The sequence below is a fragment of the Strongylocentrotus purpuratus genome, unplaced genomic scaffold (genome assembly GCF_000002235.5).
Source record: "Strongylocentrotus purpuratus isolate Spur 01 unplaced genomic scaffold, Spur_5.0 spur5_scaffold_19, whole genome shotgun sequence".
Taxonomy (NCBI): Eukaryota; Metazoa; Echinodermata; class Echinoidea; order Camarodonta; family Strongylocentrotidae; genus Strongylocentrotus; species Strongylocentrotus purpuratus.
Genome location: NW_022145604.1, coordinates 28,220,209 through 28,241,447, shown reverse-complemented (window position 1 = coordinate 28,241,447; position 21,239 = coordinate 28,220,209). Strand labels below are relative to the sequence as shown.

Genomic DNA, 21,239 nt, shown 5'->3' with positions numbered 1-21,239 from the left:
AGAAATGATCACACATGCTTGTGTTTTGGGGGTTTAAGTTTACTCCGGGAGTTTACTTTAACGTTTTCGATTCATTTAGACCATTTCAATTCTTCATATATATATCAAAAGTCCTAAGCATTTGGTGAATTCAACTCTTTTCAAGTTGAAAAGTTGAGAATTTTGCAAGAATTAATCAGAACTCTAATTATATTAGCCCCAACATCTTATGGTACTCGAAAAGGCTTAAAACCTCTTTTATATAATTATATGTATGTTGTGAAATAAGAGAATAATGGTTGCGTAGCTTAAATCAAATTCCTTTTTGTTATCGTCCTTTTTTTTTAATACATGTCTCTGCGACTAATCGAACCCGGGACGACAACAAAGAGGAACTTTGATTAAACCAATGCAGCTCTCATTATCTTTCGCATTGTATCAATTTCCACGAAAGTTGCCAAACGTACTATTGCACATGCTTTCCTAACGTTTATAAACATACATACTCATGGATGTATAATATCGCTATACAGAGTGAATCAGAAAAAAATGTCCCACTTTTTAAAAGTTGTATTGTTTGAAGTATGAATATTTAATCATGGGTTTCATGATATGTCTTGATAGAGTTATCCTCCCAGAGTCCCAGTACATTTAGGTATCATTTTCATTTGAAATAACGATCATTAGTTTTCGAATCGACTTTAGTGATTGCAATCATTGGAATAATAGTCTGACTTTCAAACCCTGGTACCGAATGGTCGTGTGGTTTGTGCTGCACAAAAATCGAATCAGTTTAATTTTGGCCATTACAATGAGTGGGTTATTGATGCGACAAATGCTAATGTACCTTTACAGCTCATTTTATGTATGATATTACCAAAGAAAAAAGGAGTCAGTTAGTCACTCAATTGTGTCTGACAGTGAAGTCTAGAAATTAAACGAGTTTTCTGGCATAATTTGAATATATGGACACTGCTAACTTTTAAACTGCATATATAGGACATTGATAATTCATGTAAAGTTCTACAGAATTTTATGTTGGCTGCAATGGGACATAGATCACATAGTATACCTTTTAAGAGACTAAAGATTCGCAGAATAATGTTTTCGCTTCAAAGAATGTAAATTAATACATTCCGTGAAATGTGTCTCTTTCGTTTGAAGCTCTTATTGTGCCCGTAGAGTATACCATGGCCAACGTGCCAAGTGCCAGGAGTCGCTAATTCACCCATTGTGCCCCGTTTTTGGATACCAATCTCGAAAAGTAAATGTAAAATCTTTCCAGAACTGCGAATGCTATTCGGTTATTGATATGGCATAATAAAATAATAACGAACGTCCTTCAAAACATAACAGCAATATGATGAGTCATGACTTTGTGCGACATACTCTACAAGAGAATAAGATAATTAGTAAATATTCAGCTTTAATTATTATACCAGGGGCGGATCTAGCTTTTTGCTAAGGGGGGGTTTTGACCAAAATAATGACGATGCGGAGCATCGTCCACGAGCCGCGAAGCGGCGATCCGATTTTTTTGGGGGTGTTTATTTGAACCCCGTAAGTGATGTTTTCCTGGCATCTATTAACACAATGGAGACCATAAAAAGCAGTGCATGATAACGTCTTTTTAAATCAAGTAACAGTTTAATACATAGTTATATCCAGAGTTATCATGTGTTTGGTTAAGTTACCAGATGAGTTGAATATCTTCTCACAATATTTGCACTTGAAAGGGTTTCTCTCCAGCGTGCGTTCTTTTTTCTTTCTTTTTTTTTCCTTTTTTTTTTGGGGGGGGGGGGCCGCCCAAGGGGGGGGGGGTTGCAACCCCCCAACCCCCCCCCCCCCCCCCCCTCTAGATCCGCTTCTGTTATACCTGAGCAAGTTTCCATGATTTTGGCATCTATTAGCTACGGTGCTGGAATAGTTTCTTGAATTTTTTAATAAACGAGTTTGCAAGGATTTAACAGCTGTGGGATTAACTTATTTTGTAATCATTGTTTCTTTTTGCACATTGTTCTCTAAAAATACGATTCCATGATGTACCGGTGCAGATAAAACATGCACAATAGACACTATTGCAATTACAGATGGAATTGAATTTATATTTTGCCACTTTTCACTGAAAAAAATGGGAAAATATGATTTATGCTTTAAGAAATTGGTTTCGAGCTTCTTAGACCTCTTTATATTCATCTAAACAGTTATAGAGATTGATCAATAAGGATCTAGGAAGATAACATAAACGTCATCTATTGGAAATAAATCACATTGCCACAACCAATTCATGAATAGCGATAAAGGAAAATTTATTCTTACTTCATGGGGAAACAATATATTTTCTCACATGCAGTAAAGACGTGTTCAATCCTTGCACTTCCCGATAACGGCTACCACGACTGTCCAAGAATCGCAGACTACATGCTCGTGGGAACAATCTGCCAATATTTCTGCAAGGAAGGATTCAAATTAGATCGCGCTTCTCAGCTGGAATGTCAAGGAACATCAGAGGCTGTCAGCTGGTCACAATCTGCACCAAATTGCAAACGTAAAAAAAGTCTCCTTTAGTTTGCTTTTAGCACATAAAAAAGGAAAAATTCAAAAGTTTCTACAAGCATTTGACAATATTAAGCCCCTCTAAAGTGTTGGGAGCCCATGCAAATTCGCCAAAAATTTAAAATTAACTTGAAATTGTATCATAATGTGGAAGAGGATGCCATTTAAGACACACTGATGTAAAGATCCCCCCAAATGTGCTTGAAGACAAATATTGAAAAAAATAATACATAATTTGGGTATCCCTATCTTCAAGTGATATTTTATATATACACCGTAATACTTCCAAATCATGGGCGTCAATCCGGGGGGGGGGGGGGGCAGGGAGAACACGTCCCCCACGATTTCCAGGGGCAAAAAAGAAAACAAATAGTGCTCATGAAATGAAGTTTAATTATGTATAGAAGAGAAAGAACTTCTTTAATAGGCGCACGTCTGGTCATTAACCTTTTAATGGAGTGTGTACTTTTTGTATTACATACTGAATATTCATAAACATTTGTATTTGTCCCTTTCATTAGCAAAAACCTGTAACGAACTCTCAGATCCTATGCATGGGTCAGTGAAATGCTCTTTAGGTTATGAATACTACAGCATCTGTACTTACTCCTGTGATGATGGATATGGTCTTGACCTCGGAGTGGCTTCATACCTCATCTGCCTCTCTTATGGCTGGTCTGGACATCCCGTTAAGAATTGTACAGGTAAGTGACCAAATTCTACCATCATTCTGACCACAGCACAGTTGACCGATGACGTACTAGATCAATGGCTATTAATTACTTTGTTATTATATTATAGTTATATTATGTATGTTCAATGTCATTGGATATTGTTCCTCTTAACATTTTCAATTGAAATGTATATATATATATATATATAATAATAATAATAATAATAATAATAATAATAATAATAATAACAATAATTGTATTTATATTTCAAAGGATTTCCAAATGATACAAAGCCCTGTCCCTTTGTCAAACAGCAAGAAATCCCCCAAAGACCTCCCTCATTTAACTGGGGGCCGGGAGAGGAGAGGGGGTGGGGGTGGGGCGGGTAGGTGGGTGGGTTGCTACACCTCCGCCTTCATTTTTTGAGGGTGCACTGAGGAAATTCCTAGGGGTTCTCAGATCATCAAGCCCCAAAATCGATCCGATCGATTTTAAGGGCCTTAGATAGATTTCGATTTTTTTTTCTTCATCAATTAAATCGATTTTGTCTTTAAAATTTTGGCGTTGATTTTATTCATTTAAAAAAAAAAATATATATATATAAATATATATTTTTTTTTTATTTATTTATTTATTTATTTATTATTATTATTATTATTTATTTATTTTTTTTTTTTTTGGGGGGGGGGGAGGGAGGAATAAATCTTTGTTGATAACCAAGCTGTGTTGTTAATCATCAGATTTTATACCAGACATGATCACTACCGTAGGCGGCACTCCGTGTGAGGGGGGGGGGGGGGGTGGGCACAATGGCCCATTTTTTCACTACCGGTACTTATACTAAAGTGACTTTGTAACATTGTGCAGAAGAGAGAAATGGTGCTACGGTAGTGAATTCAATACTAGATGTATAATTAAAGATAATCTGAAAGTTTGAGTGAAAAACGAACCATTATTTATGCCAAAAATTGGGGAAAACCGATCTGATAGATTCGTTAATTCTTCCAACTTTATCAATTACAATTTAATTACATTAGAGGTGAAAGTAGCTCGTCACAAAGCAATGAATTGGCTTTATATACCATATTAGACATCTAAGTGTAGAAAAACTTTTCAGGTGGGCTGTATAACGTACAGACCACCTTATAATTTCGTTAGAATTGCCTTTATTATTTATTTATTTATTTATTTATTATATATTTTTCTTATTTCTAACCACTTTTTTGTTGGCAAGATAACTTGAAAATGGTTAGATCAAATGCCTTGAAATTTGGCGCATATGTGTATAGGCATATGGACAAAGCACGGTAAGGTTTTTAACCTTGACCTTGACTGATGACGTCATCTACGCGCCATTTTGTAAAATTTTACGAAAATCAACTCATGATCATATTTTCATAACCAAAAGGTATTTCTCATTCATATTTATCATGATCGATGTCAATATCCGCATGCGCGCGCGTTTTCGCGCGTAAAACTATTGCACAACATAGAATTGCCTTTTTTGTTTTTTTCATAATATTCCACATATATTTACAAACAAATTGATACCACGTTTGTCTCTTTATGACTATTAATAACGGATTGATCGACCATTGAACAAAAATTTCCGTGCGCGCGCTGTTGTAATACATAGCATATATGGGCAAAAACATGCCTATACAAAATCAATTGTAGCTCTTAAGGATGGAAGGTGACCCCAATTTTTTTTCATATTTTAATAAAGTATGATTCGGAGATATTGTTTCATGTCTTATTTGACCCTCAATTAACTCATGACGACATCATAATGGCCTCCGAACTCAAAATTCCAATTTGCATATTATGACGTCAGCATATTTATGGAAAATTGATTGTATCTCTGTAAATATTGATCGATTTTCTTCCAAATTTTGATATATTCTAGCTGAGACAATTTTCTACAAATGCAATTACTACTATCCTTCATTTTGACAAGGGCATCATGGCGTATTTTTGCGATTAAAGGACGCATATAAATTTTTTACATTTTGCGTGTATTCTCTATGGGACATGACTTTTTCTCAAAACTCGATTCTACATTTCCGTCTTTCGCGAGCAATATCTACGTCGTTTTACCTTTGTTTACGCTGAACTTCGAGTATGTTGTAGATGAGACAAAAAGCTATCTCAAACGTATCCCTTATTTTGTCTTAATTTTTTGTTGGATCAGCCCACCTATACTTGTTCACAACAAGTATTACAAATCTAGTTATACCCTGTCTTTTGTCTTTCAAGGAAAAACGGTTAGGAAAATTCAAAAATGGTTCGGAGAATTTACTGTTAATCACTGTTAGAGGGTGTTCACAGTGACGCCTTCAAAGAAAACCATAAATATCTTTGTGGTTTGAGAATTTGCATCAACCTCCAACAATGTAACCGAGTCATTTTAAGTATGCGGTCTGTATTCTCCTTAAACGTACCCTTTTACTAGGCATAATGATTACTATCTCTTTTTATTGACAGGGCACTTTTTCTTTATGCAGTTTATTTCACTTTGTTATTTCTGATAACTGCTAAGCCCCTTTTCCATTCGGTTATGTGCCCCCATTTCTTTATTTTTCTTACCATATCTGCAATTATAGGCCTTTATTCCATTCTTCCTTATTCTGTCTCATTAACATACAACAACACTCCCATTATAACACTTTGACTTCCGCCCCTTTCAAAGTGAATGTTTTGTTCTTTTATTAACCCCCTCCCCCCATCAACAAAAATAAAAATGAAGTACAAAAATAAATAAATAAGCACTAACTTATTATAAAAAGCATTGCTAGGATATTTTAATACGCACCAACAAATAAACACACCATCATTGAATCGCATCATTGCTCTTTTTCATCATTTTCATAATTACCACCATCCATTCATTTTTGCTCCCCCTTCATCTTGTTAAATGACAAGCAATACATTGCGTATACATACATACTAAAATTAACACCGATGTCTAATCAATATGCTTATATGCTTTAATGAAATCTACATTTGGTAAATGATGAGCATAGCAAAAACATCTAAGGGATACAATAATGTCATTTCATGACACAAATGAAAGTGCTCCTATCAAAATGACAGCCAGTTGTTAGAACTATTGCAGCTGATACCTGTCGATATCTAGTCGAATAACCGAGATACACATGTGAATTAGACCTAACTATTTAGCAAATGTGTTTTTTAACAACTTTGTTTTATTTGTTCATAATGTGCAAGATCTAAACAAACCGTATTATGGTAACAATTTCAGAAGTATATACTCTTAGCCTGTTAGCCAGATATTATTTGAAGCCTTAAAATGAAATGGCATCAATTGAATATGGGCTTACAGCCTGTATCAGGGGGCCTGTCTAAGTTCGTTACAAACAAGTGCTTATCTAGTACACTGCTATAACAAACAGCCAGATTTTGAAAAATTTAAAATCTCAACGATTTTCCATAAAAATATATATCTTTGTTTATTTTAAAACGCATTCAGATAATAAGAGCCCGGCATTCTCTGGTTGTGAGTATCAGCCTGATCCGTTTTTCATCGCGGCCAATGAGAGTGCATCAGTCTTCAACTGGACTATCCCCGTTGCTACTGATAACAGTGGATTAACTCAAACCACCATTGAGCCAGATTATCCCAAACCAGGCGTCGATGAACTAGAAGCTAACTACTACAGTTTGACCTATTCAGCTACTGATGAGAGTGGCAATGTTGGAGTATGCAATGTTCTTCTTATTGTGTCGGGTAGGTTTACTACAATGTAGCGATTATCTCCAGTGGCGTAATGAGCAAAAAACTTTTTTTTTTTTTTTTTTTTTTTTTTTTTTGGGGGGGGGGGGGGGGGGGAGGCAGACAACACTACAATCCGCATCACCCCCACTCTTACATGCAGGCCCCGCTGAACGTTTTTCAAAGTGGGGTCTAGGGGCGGAGCCCCCAAAGCTCAAGGGGTATGGGCATATCAGTGGCGGATCCAGGAATTTCTTGGGGGCACAAAATGGTATACTGGGTGAAATATATATTAAACAATTAAGCGACAGAGCGAGGCTTTAGCGGCAAGGGAGCGGAGCGAGTACCAAGCGAGGGTGGTAATTATGGGAGGGGGTTCTGACTCCGGCCGCGTGCTCATGCAGTGTCTGCCGGGCTCACGATCAATCCGGCAAAAAGAATTTCTATTATTGGTTCAACTTAATTGATAAAATTTGAAGTGGACTATTTAAAAAGATTATTATTAAAATATTATACCAATGATTCGTTGAACCGTGGATCCGCGCCTGGCCACTACCATAAGGCATAACAAACATATCCTCTTCCTGGCTATTTGGGTATGTGTCAGTTTGCAACAAAAATGGAGAAACGCGCATTTTGTTGAAAATCATGCCTGATATCACGAACATTTATGAATTACTTAATTGTATGGAATTGAAAATAAGTCATTTAATTTTAATGAGGGGGGGGGGGGGGGGGCAAGCGCCCCAAGCCCCCCCCCCCCACCACCACCAGTACGTCAATGATTATCTCAAAGGTTAACCTTTTGCTCCAATGATACACATCATCAGCCTGTCAGTTTTACAAAAGGGGAGGCCTAATTATGTACCCCATATCATGCCTAGCACAGGCGCGTACGCAGGGGGGGGGGGGGTTGAACCCCCCCCCCTTTACCTTGTTTTATGTGTACGTTTTGGAGGATACCCCCCTTTTGTGTTTAACAAAAAAAAAAACAATTGGTAATGAATGACCCAAAACGCTGCCCTTACCACCCCCCCCCCCCCCAACGAAACGAAATACCGATCGGCCAAATTTTCATATTTTGAGACACACCCCCGCTTATTTAGCGACCTGCTGAGTCGTTGCGAAATTTTTGGGACCAATATATATTATCATTTTTTTGTCGAGAAAAAAATTGAACTTGTTCTATCGATCCACAGACGAAAATTTGTTTCGACCGCATTTCCATCCCCCTTGGCAAACCCTCCCTTTGCTTGTTTTTGTGTTATTTTTTTATCCGGCAAATTGGGCCCCAAAGAAGCTCACGCGCCTTTTGCAAACACATGTACTAGGCCTATTAACAGGCTTTACTACTTCACCCAGGAGGGAATAGACCACCCAGCGAGCCAGCGTGGTCACTGTGACAGGTGGCTATCTCATTACTCAGCTCTCATTTAACATAAGAAAAAGCACACATAGGAGCATCATTATCCTGGCTGTGTAGTAAAAGCTGTGCTTTTGATTCTCAACATTTCAAACACCACTGTACAAAACTCAACTGATTTCACTCAAAATCGGTACTTTAGTGACAATTGATGACACCTAAATAGCAGTAAAGTACATTTTTTTAAACTTACTGATGTTAAAAATAATAATTTAAAAATTCAGATTGTAAGTCTAGTGTCAAACTTTGCTTACAGCTGCATCGACATGATTGTGTACTTATTGTGTGGTGTGTATATTTGTGTACGGGTATAATAACACCTGGCTCACAGCAAGCATGCAGTGCTAGAGGTCAATACGCATTGGCATTGACTCTCTATGCTTTGCTGGAGTAAAGAAAAAGAGGATCATGGGAGACCAACAGGCACCGATTGGGGAAGTTTTCTATATAGACATGATAGAGGGAGCAAGTAGCTACAAATAGGACAGTGTGCCTTTAAGAAAGTAGAAAGTTTGCTCGACACATCTGTATTGGGATGATTTAGGTAGACTACGTACTATCTTAATTTTATCTTTTCAGAGATCCGCTGTAACCCTCAACATTTCCAAGTAGCTAGTCTACATGCCTCTTGCAGCCATGGATCTCGTAGAGGTTCTTTCTGCCATTTTTCCTGCTCTGATGGATTCTACCTGGTGGGTAATAACCATGCCATCTGCGAAAGAACCAACTCAGATTCCAAGCAAGGGGAATGGTCTAATCCAACTCCACATTGTAAAGGTAAATTGATTAACCAGGGAAACTCACATATCCCTGGATTAACAAACGCAGGGCAATGCGGCGCCGGTGTTGGAGCTTCCTGGAGTTTAGGCAATGCCTATTAAAGAGGACATGCCTATTAAAGAGGACACTTTTTTTTTTTGTATCGAAATTTGAAAATTTGACATTTTGCTCCGTTGGGGGGGGGGGGATAAGGTCATCTTTTTGAGGTCGGGAATTTTTTTTTTTTTTTTTTTTTAATGAAAAAAAAAAAAAAAAAAAAAAATCCAAAAAAATCCAAAAGGGGGGGGGGGGGGGGGGTTTAGGGAAATTTAGGGGGGGGGGGTTTACACACCAAAAATTATCAAAGGGGGGGGGGGGTTTAAAAAGAAAAAAAAATCAAAAGCACAGCTTTTACTACACAGCCAGGATAGTGATGCTCCTATGTGTGCATTATCCTGGCTGTGTATTAAAAGCTGAGCTATTGATTCTCATCATATCAAACACCACTGTACAAAACTCAACCGATTTCACTAAAAATCGGTACTTTATTGACGATTGATGACACCTAAATAGCAGTAAAATACAATTCTTTTAACTTTCCGATGTTAGAAGGAATAATTTGAAAATTCAAATTGTGAGTCCACTGTCAAACGTGCCGATCAGCCGGATGGGCATGATTATGTGCATCTGTGTGTTATAAGTGTATTGACTATCAAATGCTGCCTATTAACACGCAGTGCAGTGCTAAAGGTCAATACACATTAGCATTGACTCTCTATGCTTCGCTGGAGTGATTACAAGTACTAGAGGCCTACATACCAGTGTGATGGGTCTGAACATGTACATGTGCACAACTGATATTGGAGAGTATTGAAGGTTGTTTTATGCATGATATAGCTTCATAAAAACATGACTGTTTCATAATGAAATAATAAATAGTGTTTGAATGAGGAGTAATGTTTTACTTTTTACCTCAGTCACACCAACAAGACCGACACCAGACCAACAACAGACCAACCCAAAAATCACATTACCCCTATGCCTCCTATGAAAAAAAAAATCAATTTGGAACTGGTCTGGCGTCGGTTTGGCAGTGTATGTAACTGAGATTATTATACACCTCTATCTTGTAACATTGCCCTTTGCTGGAAAGAATTAAAGTATTGGTAGATTCAATACAGTACAATAAGCTAAGCACCCTGTCAATGCTCAAAATCATGAACTTTGCATCCCAAATCAAGTACGTCCCTCGAGACCATATGTGTAATGAACACACAACAAATGGAAGAGATTAATTCCCACCACTTCAAGATTAACATTTGCCCTGTGATTATTTATCTTCTGTTGCAGAAATCCTCTGTGATCCAGCACCTACACTCATGAATGGCAAATTTTATTTTGATGAATGCGAGACAAGGGTTTCTTCTTCCTGTCTTTACGAATGTTCCTCGGGGTACACAATAACAAATAGTGTACTGCATTGTAGAGCGCCCCCAGAGACGGTTGACCCTGTAAATGGTACTTGGTTTGGTGACATGCCGATGTGTGAAGGTTAGTTATTCAGCATGAAATACAGGTACCTCGTATAAAAATGAGGAGTTCGGTTCAAAACAAAAATATTAGGAGCCAGTTTACATGTATATACTGTAACAGTATATCCATGGAAGTCAGTTTTGAAGAACAGATTTACATATAATTCACATATACCGGTAATGTAAAAAATAATATGATAATTAGTGTACATGTTCTAAATTTATATGAATATCATGAACTTTCATTTACACCTATACCCAGCGTAATCAATACCTTCTATTTACGTGCAAATTGGAACTTGAATTTAATTGTAAAAGTAAGGTACATGCAAATTACCTTCCTTTTTTTTCTTCCTTGGCAGTGCAAACTTGTAAAAGGCCGCCTTTGTACGGGATCTTGGAAGTTAGTGATGGCACATTATGTGCCAATTCTCCTGATGTCCCAGTCAACGAGACTTGTTCCTTTGGCTGCGCCGAAGGATTTGCCCTCAAGGGTGCCGGAGTCATTCAGTGTGACCTCGACGGATCATGGCTCCAACCCATTCCAGAATGTGAAGGTGAAGCTGATTGTCGTTTATATTAAGTACATGTGATTCAGTAGAAGTCAAAGCAATACTATAGTTTCAATCATTCCAGAGATGTTACAAAAATTGAAGGCCACCCCCACCTACCCCACCCCATGAAATATACAACTGCTCTTCAATCGCTGCCAATTGCAGCATGCCTTTTAGCGAATTTTTCTTTCAAGTAATGCGCAAATTATAAGATCAAGTTTGGAACAGTCGAACAATTCATTGATGAAATGTTATGTTTGACTCCATTTTAAACTCAAACTTGATCTTATAATTTGCGCATACTGTACATACATTTCTAACATAATCCACTGAAACTAATAATAATACACAATTTCTGTCATATTCATAACTGTTCTCTTACGTTTCCTGAGCTTCATTCTAACCCAATGACTTTATACACAACAGCATTCCGACACACAACGTGAATTTACATACGTGTGTAACAATTTCCTTACTTGATTATGCACCACTTATATTTCTCTATTTTTATCACCAATAGCATCAAACACAACAATAGTCATTATATTAAAACAAATGGAGGTCAGTGAATATACTCACAAGAAATTGGGCTAGTGTAAAAATACCCCCAAAATGGTGCACTTTGAGTGCCGGTAACACACTACAACAATGTGATTTAGTTTCCCCAACAAACTCACTACTGCCCTCTACGGCTAAACTTAAATAACCAAAATTTTGCTTCTGACGTCACAATAGCACACCTCATCTGCAACAAAGATCATTTTGGAGAAGGAGGGGGGGGGGGGGGGGGGGGTGTGTTCAGATTGACCCACTTTATTATTCTCCGTCAAAAGATAATATGCTTTAAAGCCTTTTTGACACAAATTGTAAAACAAGCAATACTTTTATTTCAACTTTTATGTATAAATTGTTATTTAATATGCCGAAGCAGAAGTTCCTCTGTCTCTGTATTTGTCTCTGTCTTTGTCTATCTCTCTCTCTTTATTGTATGTGTATTTATTTTCAAAATTGAATTTGATAGTTATCAAATGCAAAAAAAAACTCCCTGAACCCCAAAATGGGGGAAAGAATGGATGCCCTTTCCAAGAAGAGCTGTTCGGAACCACTTGCACTCTCTTCTGTGATGTTGGTTTCAAACCGGCTAACGAAAGTGACCCTCTTCAACGTACCTGTGCTGCAAATGAACAGAACATAGGCTACTGGGAAGGCGGTGGAACAATCACATGTACAGGTAAGATTTACCAGAAGATAGTTACTTCAAAGATTTGTAAAAATGAAACATCTCATTTATTTCCCATCCCTAAATCTGGATGTTCATTTTGTAAGTTCCCTCATACCACTGCTTATTAATTACAATTTAATTTGAAGAAGAAAAAAATAATGAAAAGAGAAATATATTAGTGGATAGGTTTGGAATCAAAATGAAGACAGGGAGACATATGAATTGACAACTGAAATCAATGTCCAGTGTGAAATTGACCAATGACTTTTTAGGTTTGGCCCAGAAACTTAGTATTAGGCATGTTAGAAATATGTCTTATTATTTAGGTTAATATTTACATTTTATACTGTCTGGCTATCTGGTCCAAAGATATAGTAACCAAAGACATAAAGCAAAGACATGAGTCATGAGTGATAGGTAGAGAAATATTGGCCAGATTTGTGATCTATATGGGACTTTTTTTTCCTAAAGGTGAACAAATTAATGTGCAATTACATGGTTGACAAAACGCAATCATATTTTTGAAGGAACACCATCATTAATAAATAAAAAGTTTACTATTGTTTTCACATTTTTGTTGTCATGAGTACTAATAATTATCTTCAGTGGGACACTAATTTCATATGTATCACTTTAGGTCAAAAGTGAACAAATCATGGGCATAGTTTTGGTAGTACATGCATGTATCTTCAACCAAAAACGCAGAAGGATTGCACAAATATGGATTTCTTGACACCCCATAATTATATTCTCATCCCATTTAATCAAAAATCAGCATCAAATTTATTTCATGAGCAATTACCTATTGTACGATCTTCTGAATACCTGCCACAATGGGAGATACATGTATGTGCATACATGTGCATGGAGTGTGATCCCTAAATGTATGTGCCTGAAGAAAGAAAAATGTAGAGTTTCAACAGTGAGATTATTTTATCATACCTGTCTTTTTCCCTTCATTTTTTTTCTTCTAGTCTTCTGTTTTCTACATGACAATGCTCTATAAATGAAAAATGTATATTGTATGCATAGACGCTGTCCAATCTCTTTAAATGTTTATCAATTCATTATTTTTAGAAGTGACTTGCGACCCACTATCTGTTCCGGTCAATGGTGAAATCATATCATGTACAATTATGGATGCATCAAGCACCAACGTCAGTAATATACAACAATATAACACAATCTGCAAATCATCCTGCAATCTTGGCTACACTCCACAGTACAGCATCACTCGTAGATGTATGGAAGATGGATCATGGGATGGCATTAATCAGCTCTGCCAAGGTTTGTCCTTAATTATTCAATTGTTTTTGCCATGTGCAAAATATACCTGACTGATATCTGCATTTTCTGTTTTACGTTTCCAAATCATTGTCATTGTTTTGTGTTGTGTTGTGTTTAATAAATGTATTGTAAAATACAAGGAATTATATATTTTTCTCAATTGCTGTTTGTTTTATTTGTTTATTCCAGATGTAACTGACCCGGAAGTTACGTGTCCTTCAGATCAGATTCTTTATGCAGACTTCAACCAGCTGGAGGCAACATTTCTTGCTGACAAATGGGAGCCTGTTCAGGTAATGGACGTGACAGCAAAGCAAACTATTCTGAGGTTGAGTGGTTGTGAATGCGTGTCGGTTGAACCGTTTTATGTTTATTTACATGTACATGTATCTGTATATTGTACATGATGTAACCATGACGCAGGTCACAATTTGGTTGAAAGCTCGTGCTCGGCTCCTGGCTTTTTTCATCTTAAATTTTTCCAAAGCAAACAAAATGATAAACAACGATAAGCAAATCAACAAATTAGCTTTTTTATTTTTCCAGGTGAAATTGTGTGATCTGGTGCATACTTTATAGAGTATTTTAACATTATAGCTAAAGGCAATATTGAGAGAGAAAATCATACAGACTATTAACAGAGAGATAAAGAAAATTATTAACATGGAATACCTGATTGTTCGCCAACGAACGTGGGCCGCTTGGCTAGGCGTACGTAGATCGAGCGAAGTGCTGAGGGCCTCACGCGCTCACTCTCTGAGACAAAGCCACATCAAGTGTTTGTTCAAGTTTAAGTTGTTAATCACAAGTCATTTTTCACTCTCAAAACTCACTTTATATTTTTATAATCCCTCTCATTCTATTCTACTGTATGAAGTGATATTAGGCCCTCTCTAAAAACAAATCACAGAACCGTGAAATCTTTGCTGTTCTCGATCAATTGAATTGTCAACTGTTACTGATGACGTACTCAGGCTCGCTGTAGGTTCGTCTGATCCATTTTCAGGGCCGGGGCAGGCTCGGGCCGACCCGGCTAGCTGCATATGAATAAGGGTATGGTGCGAAGATACGTACATCATCGGACTAGCTAGCTATATAGGCGCCGATCTTACACACGCATGTGCGCGAGAAGTGAGATCGAGGCTTTCGTCTTTGATTTTTCCTAAAACCGAAGACTTGTGATAGATCTACACACTTTCTCACAGGATTCACGGCAAACTGCTGTACAATACAATTGCATACCGTACTGACGATGGGGTGCGAGCGCGCGTGCACGAAGTTAATGGTACTATGTCCCTTTTGCAGCCAACCTCAAATCCTGTAGAACTTTGCAGGAATTATGAATATGTCATATATGTCCTATCTGTGAAATTTAAACGTTAGTAGTGTCCTCATATTCAAATTATGCAAGGAAACCCGTTTACTTGCTAGACTTTACTGTCAGACACTTTTGAGTGACTGACTGGCTTTTTTTCTTCTTTGGTAATAACATACATGAAAAGAGTTGTAAAGGGTACATAGGCATTTGTCTACATCAATAACCCACTTCTTGTGATGGCCAAGATTAAACTGATTGAATCTTTGCGCAGCATAAAACGTATGACCATTCGGTACAATTGTCTGAAAATCAAGATTATTACTTTTGGGCTCTATAGCCTTAAAGTCGATTTGACAACTAATAGTCATTATTTTCCCACTTGAAGACATTTTCAAGCCCCACCTTTTTTAGGGAAGTTCTAAATAAGTATTATCTTTCAAATGCAGTTGGAATTTAACTTTTTCATTTTTTTTGCCTGCAAATGGGACATAGTACCTTTAAGGGCTGTAATGATCGGAGGATCTGAGATTAGAGTTCCTAACTTCAGTCGCGCCAGCACCCCATGCCAGCCACCGTCGATACTACGCTAGACAGTGTGCAATTGAATTGTGCAGGGGTTTGCTGTGAATCATGTGAGAAAATTTACATTATAATTCTTTGTTTTCAAGCGCGTAGCCAGGATTTCATTTTAGGGGGCGGTAGTGAGCATGTGAAGCGTGCGAATCACTTACAGAGCGCGCTCGCTAGGAGGGTGGGTGCAGGGAGGGGGGAGTTTCCTCCCTTTGACGTTCCATTAAATTATTAGAGAAAGAAGACGATTCGTTGGACTGTTCTCGACTCTTAATCCTTATCTAAATCCAGTTTCTTTTGACGTTTCATTAGAGAAAGGAGACGATTCGTTGTACCGTCCTCGACTCTTAATCCTTGTTTGAATTAAGCTCTCCAAGCTCTGACGTTTCATTAGATTAATGAAGAAAGAAGACCATTCGTTGTACCATTCTCGAACGACTCTTAATCCTTGTCTGAATTCAGTTCCCCCCCCCCTTTGACGTTTCATTAAGTTATTAGAGAAAGAAGACGATTCGTTTTACCGTTCTCGACTCTAAATCCTTGTCTGAATTCAGTTTCCCCGCTCCCGCGCGAAGCACGGAAGCTTTGACGTTTCATAAATTATTAGAGAAAGAAGACGATTCATTTGACCATTCTCGACTCTAAATCCTTGTCTGAATTCAGTTTCCCCGCTCCTGCGCGAAGCACAGAAGCTTTGACGTTTCATAAATTATTAGAGAAAGAAGACGATTCATTTGACCGTTCTCGACTCTAAATCCATGTCTGAATTCAGTTTCCCCGCTCCCGCGCGAAGCACAGAAGCTTTGACGTTTCATAAATTATTAGAGAAAGATGACAATTTGTTTCACCGTTCTCGACTTTAAATCCTTGTCTGAATTCAGTTTCCCCGCTCCCGCGCGAAGCACGGAAGCTTTGACGTTTCATAAATTATTAGAGAAAGAAGACAATTCGTTTCACCGTTCTCGAGTCTAAATCCTTGTCTGAATTCAGTCTCCCCGCTCCCGCGCGAAGCACGGAAGCTTTGACCTTTCATAAATTATTAGAGAAAGAAGACGATTCGTTGTACCGTTCTTGATTCTTAATCCTTTTTCTTCCTACGTCCTCTTTCTTCGTTTTTTCTCTCTTTTATTTTTTTTGGCCGGCGTTTTTTTTTTTTTGGCCGGCGTTTTTTTTTTTTTTTTTTTTTTTTGGGGGGGGGGAAATACTTTGAAAACAAATTGGAAAATTGAGACGAAATAGGTAAGAAACATAACAAATTTTAAATCATGACCATTATCTGAACAATTGATGAAGATTTTGTTGATTTTTGGTATGTTTTAGTAGGGTACCTCCACGCCGGAGTTACGGGTAACAGTATGGATATAAATTGGCGCCTTCAAATTCGCATCGTAGCAAAATGAAAGTCCTTTATAGGGGTGCGTCTTATACACAGATTTACGACAACAAAATTTGAGTTATGAAATTATATACAAAATAAAAGAGCTTTGCTTAGAAATTTTAAATACTTTCGTTAAACCTAGGCCACAGATGCTGGAGATACTTTGACAGCAGAATTATTCAAGGTGGATTCAAACTTGGTGTTTGGTAGTACTCTTTCTGAAGGAGAGCATTCTGTAGAGTACCAAGCAGAGGATAATGCACGCAACAGGGGATCCTGTTCATTCGACTTGGACATCAAAGGTTTGTAACAAATTAAAGATCTACCTCTTTGATTTGCCTCTTGCTCGCCCCCTGTTCATGTGGATAGGAGGCTTATCAAAGAGGATATACGCGTGGTGTATCCCCCGATCTTACTCTTTTCACTATGTGGTCTAAACCATGTTATCAAAAAAATATGCTAAGATCGTTAATCCTTATATTATGTTCATTCAGGTAATCGCAGGCATATTGTTTAATATAATTGACAGTACTATAGGATTTATTCATAGGCAGAGGTGTGATGGCTCAATGGTAAATCAGTGGTCTCGTAACCAGGTCTCGAGCTTGAAACCAAGTAGATGCCCTAGTGCCCTTTAGTAAGGCATTTATCCTCATTACCAAGCCCCTCAGCTAGAGAGAAATTAAAGCCGTTGGTCCCCTTGTTTCTTACTTAAAAGCACATGCATGCTTTCTTAGCAGTCAGGTAAAAAAAAGAAAGAAGTAATTTCATAACTTATTTATTAGACATGATTAGTACTGCAAAATTGAAGAATAGTGTTGAAGAGAAAAGCTCTCCTGCACTCTTCAGAATGAAGTCGGACAATAAAAACAGAGACTAAAGGAACGAAGCATGCAAACAATAACATGCTCTGATTGACTGCAGAAATATAAAGAAGGGGTCATTACCAGCCAGTTTTGTACAATAAGCTGTTAGCTATATTATTTGTAGATAGAACAACACAGTTTCACCAACCATCATTCACATGACTTGTAAATATTAACTAGGCTATGATGTAAAGGATTTTAATAATTTTTATGTGGTATTATATAGTTTTATTTGAACATTAAGGGGGGAGTCCGCCTCTGTCTACCTTTCCCAAATGAGAATTTACATGGTAGGCCTATGTATTATTTTTTAGAATTATCATAAATCTGACACATGTAGTTATGCCATCTCTGAAATTTGTACATTGTATTTTGTGTTTGCAGTGACTAGATGCCCTCCGCTGTTTGTCCCACCAAATGGTGAACTAACGATGGAATCTGGTAGTGGTAGCTGTACGGGAGGGGCCATCTATGGATCTGAGTGCCTAGTTTCTTGTGAGCTAGGTTATAAACTTTCAGTCGAAACTGAAGATGAATCAGTTTCACTCTTTTGTAATCGACCAAGTTCAACTACTACTGTTGGAGTATGGACTGATACACTCCCATCCTGCAACCGTAAGTAATTGATATTCACATTTTCATTTCTTCATCTTGTTGACATGCATTTTAATTTGTATTATTATAATAATAGTTATTATTATTGTTATTATTATTGTTATTTTAATTATTTTGAATGAAAATGATTTATAGCTGTTCACATTTCTTTGATAGTGGCAAAGGCTTACTGCTTCATTTATACCATTTTGTTGTATACATGTTATACAGTAGGCTTGCGGGTGCACCATGTGAGAGAGAGGGAGGATTGAGGAGTCCTGAAAAGTACTCTCGGTAATCTTTCTTGAGGGGTTTGTAGTCCTGAAAAGGACTGTTTGGTATTGTCTTGAAAAAGATTGTTGGTTATCTTTCTTAGCTTATAGTTCTAAGGAGAACTATAGCACTCGGAGAGGATGAGTGGCGGGAGTGGCTCGACGTTTCGAACAGGTTGACTATCCGTCGTCAGGAGTGGAGAATAGGGACTTTTAGATTTGCACGTCGACAGCTTTGACTGCAACGTGTGACGTCATTTTAAGGCACTGCGCATGCGTCACGACGACGTCTCAGTCGGCGATCGAGAATGCGTCAACCTTGATTTTCCTAAATCTAGTACGGTACTAGTATAGTGGCCGCGAGCGCTTAAAATATATACAGTTCCTCAGGTAGATAAGGAACATCCCTTCCCTGCTATTATGTAAAATGTGTAAAACAGGTGTCACATGCATATTCACCTGTTCTACACATTTTTACATAATAGCAGTGAAGGGATGTTCTTTTGTCTACCACAATGAGGAACTGTAAATTTTGTCTTCTTTCTTTGTCCGTCATGTTCATAGTGTTACTTCCTGCATGCATGTATTTCGTCGAGTGCAATCTAAAAGATTTCTAATTGTAGTCAATTAACATGGGCAGTTGAGTGCGTTGACACGCATGATCATAATCAGTCAGCGTTCGTCGTGTTCTCGTCCACTCAATCTAAAAGTCCCTAATAGCTGGCGTGCGTGAGCTTAAGTCACCGGGGTGCGGACGTCAGGGAAAAATGCATGACCTTGCGGGCTTGAGTCATGGATGGTCAGCTCGTCCGCCTGGCTGTCCGTCTGGGCTGGAGTCTCCGGGTTGCGGACGTCGGGGAGTTTCGAATCCATGAGTGGGGTGTGCTGTCGGCGAGACGCTGTGTGTATCCCAGACGTAGGCGTCGTTGTAGTCTGCTGTCGTCTGCTGTGCATTAGCTGCAAGGCTGGCGGCTGCTTTGATCGGGGTTTGGCGGGTGGCGGTGGTTGATGTACGGCTGATGTCTACGGGGGTGCATGAAGGCGGTGGTGGAGGTAGTGGTGGAGGTGGTGGAGGAGGAGTCACCGGGTACTTGTTGATGAGGGGTTTCCAGATGTATAATCCTGAGTCTTGGGGCACGGTGTAATTGTGGCTGTGAATTTCGATGGCTTCTCGGATTCGGCGTGTATGCCAGTGCTTCATTGTGGAGATGAGATGACTGTTATTCCATTCGATGGTGTGTTCGTGTTGCTGGGCGTGTTTGACGATGGCGGACTTATCCCAATCGCTGAGTCTGAAGCTGGTTCTGTGTTCCTTGAGTCTTGTTTCCAGATTTCTCCCCGTTTCATCAATGTAGACTTTTCCACATTCGCATGGTATTTTGTAGACTCCAGCTTTCTTGTGGTTTGGATGCTTGTCTTTGTGAGAGTGGAGTATCGAATGGAGTTTGTTGGAGGAACTGTGTCGAACTTGGATGTCTGCTGCTTGAAGGATACGCTGAATCTTGTGAGAGGCTTGACCGATATAGGGAAGAACAACAGTTTGTTTCGGTGGAGTAGCTGCATACATATGTTGCACAATATGAAATCAACAAGTAATATGATATTCAGAAGACTTTACTTAAAAGCTCATGTATCAGAAAGGATGTTCGAATGAAACATTAGGCCATGAGCACCATTAGTTTATCTTTCGAAAAAAATAATGTAAAGGAAACTTGTCATGTGGGGTCTGTTTTTGACTAAAACATCAGTGTATAACATTTTAAGGGTCATTTCAGTGTACATGTATTGAGATTATACCAGATCCTCGTGGGTTTTTTTGGTACTGTTTTCTCAAGTTATGTGTGATATTTGTAGTGATATGCAGATTCTCATTGCCATTACCCCCATTTGAATTGAATTTTATATACCGTAATTGAAATTATTTCCCTACAGTGATAACCGTTTTCATGTGTATTAACATTTTGGTTTTAGAAAGAGGGAGAAAACAAAACATATAACAAAATAGAATACTTACCGTAACCATATTCTAACCGGGCTATTTCAGACCAGGTTTTTACCGGGGGGGGGGGGGGGGTCAATTTGACCCCCCCCCCCCTAAGATCTCGGCTGTTTCACAGCCGATCGCTGTGAAAATTTGCACGCATGTCAAGTGAAGTGTATAAAATACTATGGTAATTTCAATTTTTTGAGGAATTTACTCATTTGCATATATATGGTAATTTATGCAAACAAGGTCATAGAATTCACATTTTTACCCATAAATCATACATTACTTATATTTAAGCGTTCTTTTTCAGTACATATCGTCGGCCTTATGCCAAAAGGGCCTTAATTGCTTTTGGCCATTCCGAGATAATCACGTTTGAAGTTTTGGCCTCTCTAATAATCAAAAGTTTGTGGTCGTTTTTTGTTTGTTTCTGAAGTCAATTTCGATAAATATGTTAAGTTATTAAGTTTTACATGAGATGTGTTAAATGTGTTTTAAAATATACCGAAGTTTTCATGCTATGTGCAAAAAAACA

General features: G+C 38.1%; 1 protein-coding gene across 1 annotated transcript in view; it reads left to right on the top strand.

Annotated features, from left to right (window-relative positions):
* Positions 1-12,226: 12,226 nt before the first annotated feature.
* LOC754362 overlaps positions 12,227-21,239 on the top strand; it is a 75,314-nt gene continuing 66,301 nt past the window's right edge. Inside the window, exons 1-5 of the mRNA XM_030990787.1 lie at positions 12,227-12,441; positions 13,510-13,719; positions 13,909-14,012; positions 17,128-17,287; positions 18,236-18,466. Coding sequence (XP_030846647.1) covers positions 13,569-13,719; positions 13,909-14,012; positions 17,128-17,287; positions 18,236-18,466 — 646 coding nt within the window. The 5' untranslated portion in view covers positions 12,227-12,441; positions 13,510-13,568. The remainder of the gene's footprint in view (positions 12,442-13,509; positions 13,720-13,908; positions 14,013-17,127; positions 17,288-18,235; positions 18,467-21,239) is intronic.